This window comes from Engystomops pustulosus, chromosome 8 (genome assembly GCF_040894005.1).
Source record: "Engystomops pustulosus chromosome 8, aEngPut4.maternal, whole genome shotgun sequence".
Lineage (NCBI taxonomy): Eukaryota > Metazoa > Chordata > Amphibia > Anura > Leptodactylidae > Engystomops > Engystomops pustulosus.
Window position 1 is genome coordinate 60,089,468 of NC_092418.1, and position 13,383 is coordinate 60,102,850.

Consider the following 13,383-nt stretch of genomic DNA (forward strand, 5'->3'; position numbering starts at 1 on the left):
AAAATAGAGCCCAAATCTCTGAATCACCATCTTTTTTCCATGTCTCATTACATGAATATTTGAATACAAAATGATCAAACAGTCATATAGGTCCCAAATTGGTATAAGTTAGTATGCCAGCAAACACCGCAAAAATGACACCTTGCATAGGTCTATACACCAAAGTGTGAAAAAGTTATTGGCATATTTTTTTTGTACATACAGGCGGTCCCCTACTTAAGGACACCCGACTTACAGACAACCCATAGTTACAGACGGACCCCTCTGACCTTTGGTGAAGCTATCTGAATGCTTTACTATAGTCCCAGACTGCATTAATCAGCTGTAAGGTGTCTGTAATGAAGCTTTATTGATAATCCTTGGTCCCATTACAGCAAAAAATGTTAAAACTCCAATTGTCACTGGGGCCAAATTTTTTTTTTGTCTGGATCTACAATTCTAAAATATACAGTTTCGACTTACATACAAATTCAACTTAAGAACAAATCTCCGGACCCTATCTTGTACGTAACCCGGGGACTGCCTGTATTTTAATTTCTTTAAATCTACTAAAACAAGATAAAACCTATATAAATTTGGTATCCCTGTGATCATATCAACCCAAAAAATAAAAAGAAGGTGGCATTTGGAGCAAACAATAAAATCTGTAAAAAAAGAACCCACAGGAATACACTGCAGATGTTTTTTTTTATCAATTTCACAGCACTTGGAATTTTTTCCAGATTTCCAGTACATTGAATGGAATATTTAATGGCACCACTAAAAAGTCCTGCCAATTATAAGCCCTCACACATCTTTGTAAATGTAAAAATTAAAAAGTTATCACTTTTGGAATTAGGGGAGTAATAAACAGAAACGTAAAAAAGGGTGATTCCTGTATTGGTTTACAGATATGTACCATACAAAAGGTTGTGATCGACTGGCACAGGACTTTTGCTCTCATATTCATTTAGGTCTGCCCTATTAAAATATAGTTCTTAATGTCTTATTCTAAAAAATACTGTATGCCTTGTTCCATGAAGGGTAATTGAAACTCGGTATTTCTTTTCTTTTAGGGACAGAAAGGAGAACCTGGTGATGTGCCTGCTGTACGTTTTTGTAATCTACTCTTTTTTTATGTGGAATCTGTCATAAAATTATTTGTAATAAACCAAGGTCGAGGTAGTTTAATCAACTTAATTGCATAAACCGTAAATAACTAGCTCTTTTCATTGCATGGCCTATATTCCATGGAAAAACAATTAACAACATATCCACAAAAATAACACAATATGGATTAAATGATTTAAAATATTAACATTGTCTGCTTTGATGGGTAAAAGTGAGCGGCTTCAGAGTTTTATAGTGTGCACATTGCATGCAATCCCCTTTCCCAAAACCTACTGAACGTCAATAGTGCTAGGAAAAGAGATTTGGTAAATCTGGAACTCTACTTGTATTTGCATGAAAAAATTGATATGACTACATTGTTAAAGGTAACAGCTAGCAGATATATTGAACCGTGAGGAACTGCAACAGAAAGTTGGAAATATACAAACATTATTTATTACCATCAGGTAAATTTAAGGATGTAAAATATGTGTTTTGTATTGTTTCATTCTAGGTATCTGGAATTAGAGGACGTCCGGGACCTGCTGTAAGTGCTTAAATATTATAGAACAATTAGTGTGTATGAAGTTGATCAGAAAGTAATAATAAGACTGCATTTCCACTTGGTGATGAGACTGGTTTAATGGAAAACCTAAGCAACTATCATAATAATGTACTTTACAAAATAAAGGAGGTTCTCTGTTACTTTTTTCTTCCTCTTCCTCCTTAAACCATCTGAAGTCTGTCCACTTCAGACAGATAAGGAAGCTAATAATTACCTCTTTCCATTGCTAGAGAATATTTCCCTGGATAAATCATCTATCTGGGGTGATTAAAATATCCAGGCTCTGTCTGTAAAGAATTGAGCCAGTATATACTTTATCTCTGACCATCAGTGGATAAACAGAATGCTGATTCTGCACAAACTGCTTAAATAATGAAGAAAGGTAAAGGGAAACAGGAATATAGGGGAAAATTTATCATATGAATGGCAGTAGGCCATTATATACAGCAGAAGGCTCCGGCCTCCTGATGTATCCAGCAGGGGTTGGCTGCACTGTTGTACAATTTTAGGCCAAGATAGAACTGCGTTATACTCATGAAAGTCTCCACGCTGTAGCGAGTGAGCAGGCATGTCAATTTAAATTCTTGGCCAACACTTTACTGCAGTTTAACTGGCAGACTCATTAGAACCATTATTATATACCACCAATTTCTTGGCTACTGAGAAATCAGAATATGAATCAGTCATAACTGGATTATTTACTCAAATATTTTATCATATACTATGTGTACAGTAAGGAGGCTAAATGAAATTCAGACTGTTTTTTGCAGGGACCACCAGGCTCCCAAGGACCAAGAGGAGACAGAGGCCCAAAGGGAAAACCTGTGAGTGCACATTTTATAATTGTAACATAATAGTTAATTAGCATGTTAACACCCTTTACTCATGAAATTGTATAAGAAAGCGGTTTATATATAATTTTAAGAAAAAAAATTCTCACTCTCTGATCCTTTTTTCAACAACATGTACAATACAATGGTAATCTCATTCTGTATTTTATGAATCTAAATGGAAAGTGTTTCTAAACTGTACATTTTAACTTAGCTGGATCTGAAATCTAAGACCCTACTGATCAGGAGAACTGGAGTTGTTTCTGAATGGACCTGGGGTTGAGCAGGAGAGCTTCCACTCTATATTACTCTGTGAAACTGTACATGGGAAGCTGAGTTCAGTGCTTAGCCATCTCTGGTTATTCAAAAAAAAGAGTGGCACCTCTAAACACCTATGGAGCCCATCAGGCTCATTTGCTGACAGTCCTTTATCCTGGTGGTAGGTGCCCTTTAAGACCAATCTTCCGGTTAGGTGATAGGTGTCTGATCCACTGGGATCTCCATATGTTATCCATAGGGTTTATCATAAGTTTCACACTTGACACTATCCCTTTACTGGATTAAGTAACATGTATACTTTGCAACTCCCTCCTTAATTTTTCATACTAATAATTTATCCACAGGTAAATAGGAGCTGATCTGCAGTCCCCAATTTGGACGCCAAACACTGGTGCTCCAACCAGTGTAGCTCCATCCAGTATACAAAACGAGCCCCCAAAAAGTTGATGAGTGTAGGGACCAGGTGTAATTTTACATGTTTACATGGAGAAGTATACCGTAATAAGTAGACAGTTTATTAAATACTTATGGTGGAAGGATTTTTATATTTCAATAAGTTGGAGGAAATTCTCTTCTCAGCAATTATTGTAGACTAAATGCATTTGCATTTGCTTCTTATGAACACTGGATGTCAGTGCTGCTTTGAAGTATGAGACTTGGGAAGGACAAAGACTATTTAATGTGATCTTACGTGACAAAACTATTTTAGTGTCCTACTGAATCAACAAAACACAAATATAAAACAATGCAATATTATATTACATTTCAAACTCTTTTTTTAACCCCTTCACAACTTCCATATGGCTATATACGTCTGCAGAAAGGATGTTTATAAACATCTTGACAGTGACCAACTTCAAACAACCATATCTCCTGGCACATAGAAACATAATTTTAATGTATTTTTTAACAGAATAATCTCCGCTTCAATATGATGTATGGATTGTGTATGGATGCTTATCAGAACCGGAGATATCCACCCTTAACCTTTTAAGGTCCAAGCCACTTTAGGGCTAACGGATCAAGCCAGGTTTTTTAAATTCACATTGTCACATTTTACAGGCATAACATTTTTATTTTATTTTTTCCTTTGACATTTAGGAAACATATATTGTTTCCAGGATGTGATCCAATTTTCATTAGGGTGGGTTCAATAGCTAATTGGGAATACCGTAATGTCTGGTACGGTGCCAAGTGACTGGCACAAGGCAAATGTTGTGCCAATATTTTAAAAAAGCTCTAGAACTTCGCCAGGCTATCAAAGGATTGTAAGCTTAACTTCCATTGTGGGGAAACTATTGGAAGGGTTATTAAAACACTATATACTGGAGTATGTGACATAACATAGTATAATAAGTGAAAGCAAGCATGGATTTACTAAGGATAGAAGTTGTCAGTCTAACCTTATCTATGAAGAGGTGAGCAGATGCCTGGATGGAGTAGCTGCTGTGGATATTGTGTTCTTGGACTTTGCAAAGGCATTTCAAACTGTCCCTCATAGACGCCTGATGGGTAAAATTAGGTCTATTGGTTTGGCAGGAATAATTTGCAATTGGATTGAAAACTGGCTGAAGGATCATATCCAGAGAATTGTGGTCAATGATTCCTACTCAGAATGGTCACCAGAACCAGGGCTCTGTGCTTGGTCCTCTGCTATTTAGTATATTTATTAATGATATAGGTAGGAATTAATAACACTGTGTCTATTTTTGCAGATAACACCATGCTGTGTAGTGTAATACAGTCTATAGAGGATGTTCATAGGCTGCAGGGTGACTTGGACAAACTGAATGTTTGGTCATCCATTTGGCAATTGAGGTTTAATGTGGATAAATGTAAGGTTATTCACCTGGGGGCTAATAATCCACAGGCAACATGTCCTTGGAGGAATAAATCTGGAGTTCCTTGTTGAGAAGGACCTGGGCGTACTAGTAGATCATAAATAAATAACAGCATGGAGTGTCAATCAGCTGGCTCTAAAGCCAGCAAGATCTTGTCGTGTAATATTATCACTGTACAAGGCATTGGTTTGGCCTCACCTGGAATATGCTGTCCAGTTCTGGGCTCCAGTCCATAAAAAGGAAGCCCTGGAGCTGGAGTGGGTTCAACAAAGAGCCACAAAAATTATAAGGGGTATGGAGGGTCTCCGTTATGAGGAAAGATTAAAACAACTAGATTTATTTAGACTGGAAAAGAGATGACTATGAGGGGACATGATTCATTTATATAAATATATGAATGGTCCATACAAAAAATATGGTGGTAAATTGTTTCAGATCAAATCAAAAGATGAGGGGCCACTGTATCCGTCTGGATAAAACAAGGTTTAATCACCACAGATGCCAGGGCTTTTTTACGGTGAGAACTGTAAATCAGTAGAATAGCCTGCTTCAGGTGCTAGTCCCAGCATGGACAGCAGAGAGCTTCAAGAAGGGTCTAGATGCCTTTTACACCTAAATAACATTGATGTTTATGTTATATAAAATTGTTTCCTCTAAATCTCTTTCTTATCCAATCCCTTCCCTTCCTTGGTTGAACTTGATGGCCACGTGTCTTTTTTCAACCATATTAACTATGATACTATGATAATTGATGAGATTTTATTAACTCTTTCTTGGTTGGTATAAGAAGATCATTAATTGTAATTGTAGATAAAAACTGTACCTTTAATTATTTTTCCCAAGGGTGCACGTGGTCCTGCTGGAATAGATGGGGAACCTGGTATTCCAGGACAGCCTGGTGACCCTGGCCCTCCTGGGCACCCTTCCCTCCCTGGAAGTCATGTAAGTAAAAACTGAAAATTTAAATGTAAGTAAATATAAATACATGTTTTGGAAACTAACTTTAATTTCAATGTATTTATATTTTTATTATTATTAATAAAACTTTTTCTAGAACCTTTATATCTGTGTGAATGATCATTGAACACATACAGAGTATTAAGACAAAAGGTACTGCTAGATAATACCAGAGATAATCTGGTCCAGAGTACAATAACAGAGCCTTTAATCAGAATAGGGAAAAGAAGCTGTTCTCCTGATACAATGTTTATCTCTTGTTATTGGCTACAAAATAAATGTACAGGAGTCTTAAAACTGCAAATAAAGTGGCACGAGAAAAACTAAAGATGGCTCATTAGGTAACAAGACCCTTCAAATGCAATCCTATTGCAATACAGGTTATATCATTGTACAATGATATGCCACTATCTTCAGCAAAACAATTATTGTAAAACCTAAAAAACAAAAGGGTAACAGTAAAATGTGCACAAAACTCCACACATATGATGAAATGCTGCCAACAACAGTGATAAACTATTTCAGCATCGCAAGTCTGGTGTGTCACATTTGTGGTTTATACATTTAGAATGTGTTTAACTACATGCCATGGGACTTCTATTTAAGAGTGTGTTTACTGCAACATTTTGGCTTATTTTCTTTCATAGCCATTTTCCTCTCAAATGCAAGGTGGATTTGATGAGAAATCTGGACTTGGATCTCAAGTTGGACTCATGCCAGGTTCACAGGTAAGACACTATATTCTTATTTTAATCAATTTTTAAAAAAATATTCTAATACAGTAGGACATATTTAATCATAAGTATAAAATTAAATACATTTTAGACAAAGTGCATACTCATCAGATGAAAATTGGACAAACCTGCTGATTTTGGCGTGCTTGACAGAACTTTTAACATGAATAAGGCCTACTCACTGATTATTTTGTTGTTTGGAGATTTTTTTTTTTAGCCACTAAATTTTATTGTCTACTATGTTATTGTTTGGTCATTGTACCAATAAAGCAACTTATTTTTTGTGGGACAAGATTTTTTATGTACACTCACCGGCCACTTTATTAGGTACACCATGCTAGTAACAGGTTGGACCCCCTTTTGCCTTCAGAACTGCCTCAATTCTTTGTGGCATAGATTCAACAAGGTGCTGGAAGCATTCCTCAGAGATTTTGGTCTATATTGACATGATGGCATCACACAGTTGCCGCAGATTTGTCGGCTGCACATCCATGATGCGAATCTCCCATTCAACCACATCCCAAAGATGCTCTATTGGATTGAGATCTGGTGACTGTGGAGGCCATTAGAGTACAGTGAACTCATTGTCATGTTCAAGAAACCAGTCTGAGATGATTCCAGCTTTATGACATGGCGCATCATCCTGCTGAAAGTAGCCATCAGATGTTGGGTACATTATGGTTATAAAGGGATTGACATGGTCAGCAACACTACTCAGGTAGGCTGTGGCGTTGCAACGATGCTCAATTGGTACCAAGGGGCCCAAAGAGTGCCAAGAAAATATTCCCCACACCATGACACCACCACCACCAGCCTGAACCGTTGATACAAGGCAGGATGGATCCATGTTGTTGACGCCAAATTCTTACCCTACCATCCGAATGTCGCATCAGAAATCGAGACTCATCAGACCAGGCAACGTTTTTCCAATCTTCTACTGTCCAATTTCGATGAGCTTGTGCAAATTGTAGCCTCAGTTTCCTGTTCTTAGCTGAAAGGAGTGGCACCCGGTGTGGTCTTCTGCTACTGTAGCCCATCTGCCTCAAAGTTCGACGTACAGTGCGTTCAGAGATGCTCTTCTGCCTACCTTGGTTGTAACGGGTGGCGATTTGAGTCACTGTTGCCTTTCTATCAGCTCAAACGAGTCTGCCCATTCTTCTCTGACCTCTGGCATTAACAAGGCATTTCCGCCCACAGAACTGCCGCTCACTGAATGTTTTTTCTTTTTCGGACCATTCTCTGTAAACCCTAGAGATGGTTGTGCGTGAAAATCCCAGTAGATCAGCAGTTTCTGAAATACTCAGACCAGCCCTTCTGGCACCAACAACCATGCCACGTTCAAAGGCACTCAAATCACCTTTCTTCCCCATACTGATGCTCGGTTTGAACTGCAGGAGATTGTCTTGACCATGTCTACATGCCTAAATGCACTGAGTTGCCGCCATGTGATTGGCTGATTAGAAATTAAGTGTTGACGAGCAGTTGGACAGGTGTACCTAATAAAGTGGCCGGTGAGTGTATATTATTCTGGGATATAGCAGACTTATTATTTATGTTTCATAAAGGTGAAGTGAAAATAAAATTCTTAAAACTTGATTTAACGTTTAAATAGTTTTAGTAATAGTATACCAAAGTGCTTTATTCTTTCCGTATAAACGGAAACTGCTTGGTAGTCGATTAGGACATGTATTTCTTAGCATAAGTTCACACTACCGTTCAAACTTCTGTTTCTTACCTCCACTATAAAAATTAAAGAATGGATGTTTAACAATGTAAATTTTATGTCATCCATTATGTTTACTTTAGGCAGATATCTGTTGCATGCAGTTTTTTTGGACGGAAAAAGTGACAGTGGCTGCAGTACTTCTTCTCTGCTTGAAAAAAAAAGCATGCTTATGGATGCTTGCCTTACTGACCGTATTGGGTGACAAAAATTGACATTGATGTGAAAGGGATTTATAATTGATATGTTAAACCTCTGTTCTTTTCTTTTTTAAAAGGAGATAAGGAACGGATGATTGAAGGGTAGTGTGAACTTAGCCTTACATACTCTAAAGTAGTTTGATACATAATGTGATACATTCATATGTTCTTAATAAACCTCTCAATATCTATTGCAAGAATGGTCAATAAGTGATGATGGGGCAAGAAAAATATTTGGTGGTAAATACTGAAACCAAATACTGGAGATTATATTTTAGCATTTGGTGATTTTATTCCGCTATTGATGTCTGTAAACATTTGCTAAATAAGTTATTAAAACACTTATTGGATTTGACAAATTTAAAAGAAATAACTTTCAGAGTAGTTGGGTTTTAAAGTTTTCCTTTTTCATGGTGAAAAACTACAAAAATGCTCTGTATGGACTGATTGTTCTTACTACATTTCAACCAATCTTTTTTTAAAAAAAAATTATTTTTCCATTGCCAAATATGTCAGTAATAATAAATCCCTGAATGAACTTGTCATCTCTGGATTGGATTGGCAACCGTTCTTTATCTCAACTAAAATAAGCCATAAAATAGATCTCCTCTGCCTCATTGCTCTTATCATAAATACTATTATGGATTTGTTTCTGAATTATTTTAGGTGGACTGGAGAGGGGGGGGGGGCTGTTAAGAAAATAAAACTGTTCTTCCCTCCTTCTGTGCTTCTGGTGTCCTACACCGCTATCCCTGTTTGCTTACCTGATAAAGGGAATGGGTGGTCATATAAGGTGGCTAAACAGTCACAGTTGGAGTGCTGTACACTTGTAAACACACAAACGCTCAGCACGAGGGGCGGCGGCACAGGACATTGTGAGTGCCAGAGGAGGTAAATATACGGTAGCTTTTTAACAGCACCCCGAGCCCAGCTCTTTTTATTAAAGTCAGACAACCCCTTTAACAGTAGAAGATTTTTCCAAAGATGCCTTATTTATTGTTTTACAGGGACAAGTTGGACCAAGAGGTCCACAGGGTCTACCAGGCAGCCCGGTAAGTAGTCATTAAAGATTAAATAATTATTATTCTGAGAGGAGAGTATAAATATTTGTTTTCTTAATGTGGTTATTGATAGGAATAATAAAAGGTTATTTGGGACACTATACAGCCACTCCATAGGGATCTGTGGCTGGTTTGGTGTCCAAAATCAACCTGAAAATTTACTTTAAACATTTAATAAAGTGGACCAGTCTACATGTAATTGGATACTCAGTGTATGGACAATGGTGCTCCATAACAAACCTTTAGATTAATCTAATCTAATGATAAATTTAACTTTGTTGATCAGAAGAGTAGTTACAGTCCAGATATTAGTGGAAAGGTTTGCACTTGTTTGTGTTGGTCAGTAGTAAGCATAGAATCTATGCTTATATTCTGACTACCTGCTGGTCACCATGTTTAACTATATCAATACATGTATAAATAGTCTAAGTTCATCTCTTGATGGATTTACATCTTAGGCTGTGAGGACCACCTAAAGCTTTGTGTCCCCTATGAATAAAGTGTTGAAAGTTTTTCAACATTAGCCAAAGTGAAAGGTGATTCCCTTATTGTCAACTTCAGTATTAAGTTTCATTTAATGTTGCGCAAAGTTTATCTTATTGATATTGGGTATATTTGGATCCCGTTGCTTGTCATTGCTAATCTTGACACACCAAGTCAACTAGAAAAGAGGCTTAAAAATAACGCCGGAGTGTGCTGACTCACGCCTCTTGTGTCAATTCACGCATGATAGAAGGTTTGAATAATTAGTAGCCTGGTGCTACAGATATCGCGTCACCATGCACCTGCTTTTTATAAGTCTCTTTTCAAAGTGATCCCAACGTGTCAGTATTAACAAAGATAAGTGCTGTGATCAGGATGAAGAGGAAAGTAGTTGAGTATCTGTAGGTATTTCTTTTACCGTTTTTAAGTGAATGGAACAAAGAATCCCTTTAAGTATATCACTGAACTACTTTTACTTTAAGTGAATAGAACAAATTATCCCTTTAAATATACTATTGAACTTTTCGTTTTTTTCCTGATAGGGTGGCATGGGACCTCCTGGCCCTCCAGGAGAAGCAGGTGAACCAGGTTCTATGGTAAGCACTAAAATATTCTATACATGTATCTGTAATTATTTTGAAACCAAAACATAATCAGTCCGTTGAAATTTTAGGTGCCTGGATAAAGCAATTAATTATGTTTACCAACAAACAAAATGTTATGCCACCTCAACTAAGATTTCATGTACAGGAGGTCCTGTAAGCTTCTACAAGCTTCATTCTTCCACCCATCCAATTCTCTTCTTGATTGTGGGAACTATAGTTCAACTCTCTTTTTTTCTGTAGAGTTTTGGCTATGAAAGAAATTCAATACTTTTCTCCTTCTAGCATCTGTGAGCTATTTTTGTCAGCTTCTTCCACACAAAGCTGGCTGTGCAAAAGGTCAAAAGGTTCATGTGTTTGGCTTGTTTTGTGACTATGTTGATCTGTAATCCTCTGTGCACCACCCGGCTTGTTTCTGACTTCTGATCTTATGCTCACTTCCTTGACTCATTTCTTGTTTCCTGAAATATCAAATGGTCTAATAAAGTCACATGTAAAGGGAATGTTACCATTATTTAAATTTTATTATTTTTCTAATAGGGTTCAGTTGGTCCACGGGGTCCTGAAGGGCCACCAGGAAAACCAGGAGAGGATGTAAGTTAACATTTATTTACTTCAAAGGCACAGTCATTGATCATTCAATATATTGTTGTAAAATATTGGCTTAAAGGGGTGTTCTAATTTTATATCTTTATGGCATATTTTGAGAATGGATGTCCACTTACCCCCTTCCCACATTGTGGTCGAATAAAGAGCTTGGTGCCCATGCATAGAAGTGCTGAGTCTGTAGGCTTGGCTATTTTCAGCACTCCCATAGACATGCAACCTATGTTCTCAGTATAGGTGAGGGTCCATCCATATCATGTGGATATAAATAAAGAACATGTGGAAATCCCTTTCATGTTCTTAGCCACTAAAATCACTGATACACATCATAGTATGTCTGTTAAATTATGACATTGTGCATTCTATTATAAAAGTAGAGTACTAAAAGTATTTATTTTAACTGATTTTGTATCTTCAGTTACAACAGCATGTGACTAATAGCCAGAACAGCTATGGGGCTCCTTTAGAAGTTTTCATTGTAGATATAGTTAATAGAATGCTACACTGCTTTTTCCATTAAAATTGTGTACCTCACGGTGGAAAACTGATGGGCTTTATTATAGTCCATGAGATTCTTTAGATTATGTTTGTGATCTAACACTGGCTACACAATTGTGATTTGTGAGAAATTTATCACAAATGTCTGAGAACAAAACTCTTCATTGCAAACAAATACAGCTTAGCTTTCATTTTCCAACACCAGTTTCTAAAATGAAAACAGAGCTCTGATTGATTTGGCATGAGCAACCAGAACAGTTTTGCACTCAGATACTTGTTATAAATCTCCCACATGAAAGCTCATGCATTTTATATTGAGTATTGTCAATCAATACTCAATACCAAATTTTTGTCATAATTGAGTAGTTTATATGTCACATATGTATGTAATTTTCCATTACTTCATTAGTTTTTTTTCTATTTTAGGGTGAAGCAGGTAGACCAGGACAAACAGGTGAAACAGGATTTCCAGGATCTGCAGTAAGTAATAGAAATACAGGGGTTATTTATCATTAGGCAGGCTCCTTGTGATACTCCTTGTATGCCTTTTGACCTCGGCTGCCCTTTACATTGATTCAAGTGGCATTGTCCATTAAAGAAATCTTTCTGGACTTTTTTTTTTTAAATCGCTAAATTCGCAAGAAGAGTAAAATAATCAGAACAGCACATACACAGGTAGTGGAGTGACCTTGCAATTTTTTTTGCAATTATTTTTAAAAATAATAAATTTGGCTTTACATGGCTTTGCACTAGCAGTGTTTCTATGTTTAAAGGCGTTGTCCGACTTCAGTAAATAATTGATTCCGTTCGCGTAAGGAAAAGTTTTACAATTTTCTAATATTCTTTCACTATAAATTCCTCATGGCTTTCTAAATCTCTTCTTGCTGTCTTGCTGTTAAAAGTTTCTATGTTTACTTCAATGTTGATAGAAATCTGCCACTGACCTTGTGATGGACACAAGTGAGCACAAACTGTTGGTATCATAAAGAGTGATCAAAGCAGTGTGATACTTGTGGCTTGTGCACCTGGGTGTCCATTACAAGACCATGGACAGATTTCTATCCACAGACAGTAAACATAGTAGCTTTTTATAGTAGGACAGCAAGCAGAGATGTAGAAAACCATAAGGAATTGATATGGTAATTATATTGGAAGGTTGTATAGATTTTCATTTCGAAACAAGATCAATTATTTACTGAAAGTGGACAACCAATTTGCCACAACCATGCCGGCCTCCTGCAGCGTATAGCCTGCCTGCCCTCCCCCTGTAGAATATATCCTGACAGCACCCTGTAGTATAAATTCTGGCAGTCCCCTGTGGTATATAGCCTGCCAGGACTCAGTAGTATATAGCCAGCCAGCCCCATAGTATATAGCAAGCCCGCCCCCTCGGTAGTATATAGCCCCTGCCCCCTGTATAGTATAGCTAGCCATCCCACTGTAGTATATAGCCTGCGATCGCCCTAGTAGTATATTTCTAATCCACTATACACTTACACTTTGTAACTATAGACAGAATTGCCTTGACAGTTATTTCCTGATAACCATTCACAAATTCCTAAAACAGCTCACCCATAGCTTGTTTAAAAGCCCTTTGTACATTTATTGTCACAATTCCCATTTCTGCAACTGGCTCACAGTGCTAATAGGGCCTGCTAACTAGCCTTTGACTTTAATTTAGGTCCTATTAGCACTGTGAGCCAGTTGCACAAATGGGAATTTGATGATGTTTTATCCCTCTATGCCATTCTCAAGCCAAGTGGGCAGGGGGCGGGGTGGGCTGGGGTCTACTGTACTGTGAGATCCCTGTATTGAGCTGCTGCACAGACCCTACTTTCTGAGTGAAAGCTGCAATAGCTTTTACTTAGAAAAGAGGAAAGGGGCTATGAATGGGTTCAATGCAGGGCACAGAAAT

The 13,383-nt window shown here is 37.3% G+C and overlaps 1 protein-coding gene across 1 annotated transcript in view; it reads left to right on the forward strand.

The window, feature by feature from the left end:
• COL5A2 (collagen type V alpha 2 chain) overlaps positions 1-13,383 on the forward strand; it is a 241,758-nt gene that overhangs the window by 118,629 nt on the left and 109,746 nt on the right. The window contains exons 4-12 of the mRNA XM_072120968.1: positions 1,056-1,088; positions 1,604-1,636; positions 2,425-2,478; positions 5,448-5,546; positions 6,209-6,289; positions 9,226-9,270; positions 10,305-10,358; positions 10,905-10,958; positions 11,895-11,948. Coding sequence (XP_071977069.1) covers positions 1,056-1,088; positions 1,604-1,636; positions 2,425-2,478; positions 5,448-5,546; positions 6,209-6,289; positions 9,226-9,270; positions 10,305-10,358; positions 10,905-10,958; positions 11,895-11,948 — 507 coding nt within the window. The remainder of the gene's footprint in view (positions 1-1,055; positions 1,089-1,603; positions 1,637-2,424; positions 2,479-5,447; positions 5,547-6,208; positions 6,290-9,225; positions 9,271-10,304; positions 10,359-10,904; positions 10,959-11,894; positions 11,949-13,383) is intronic.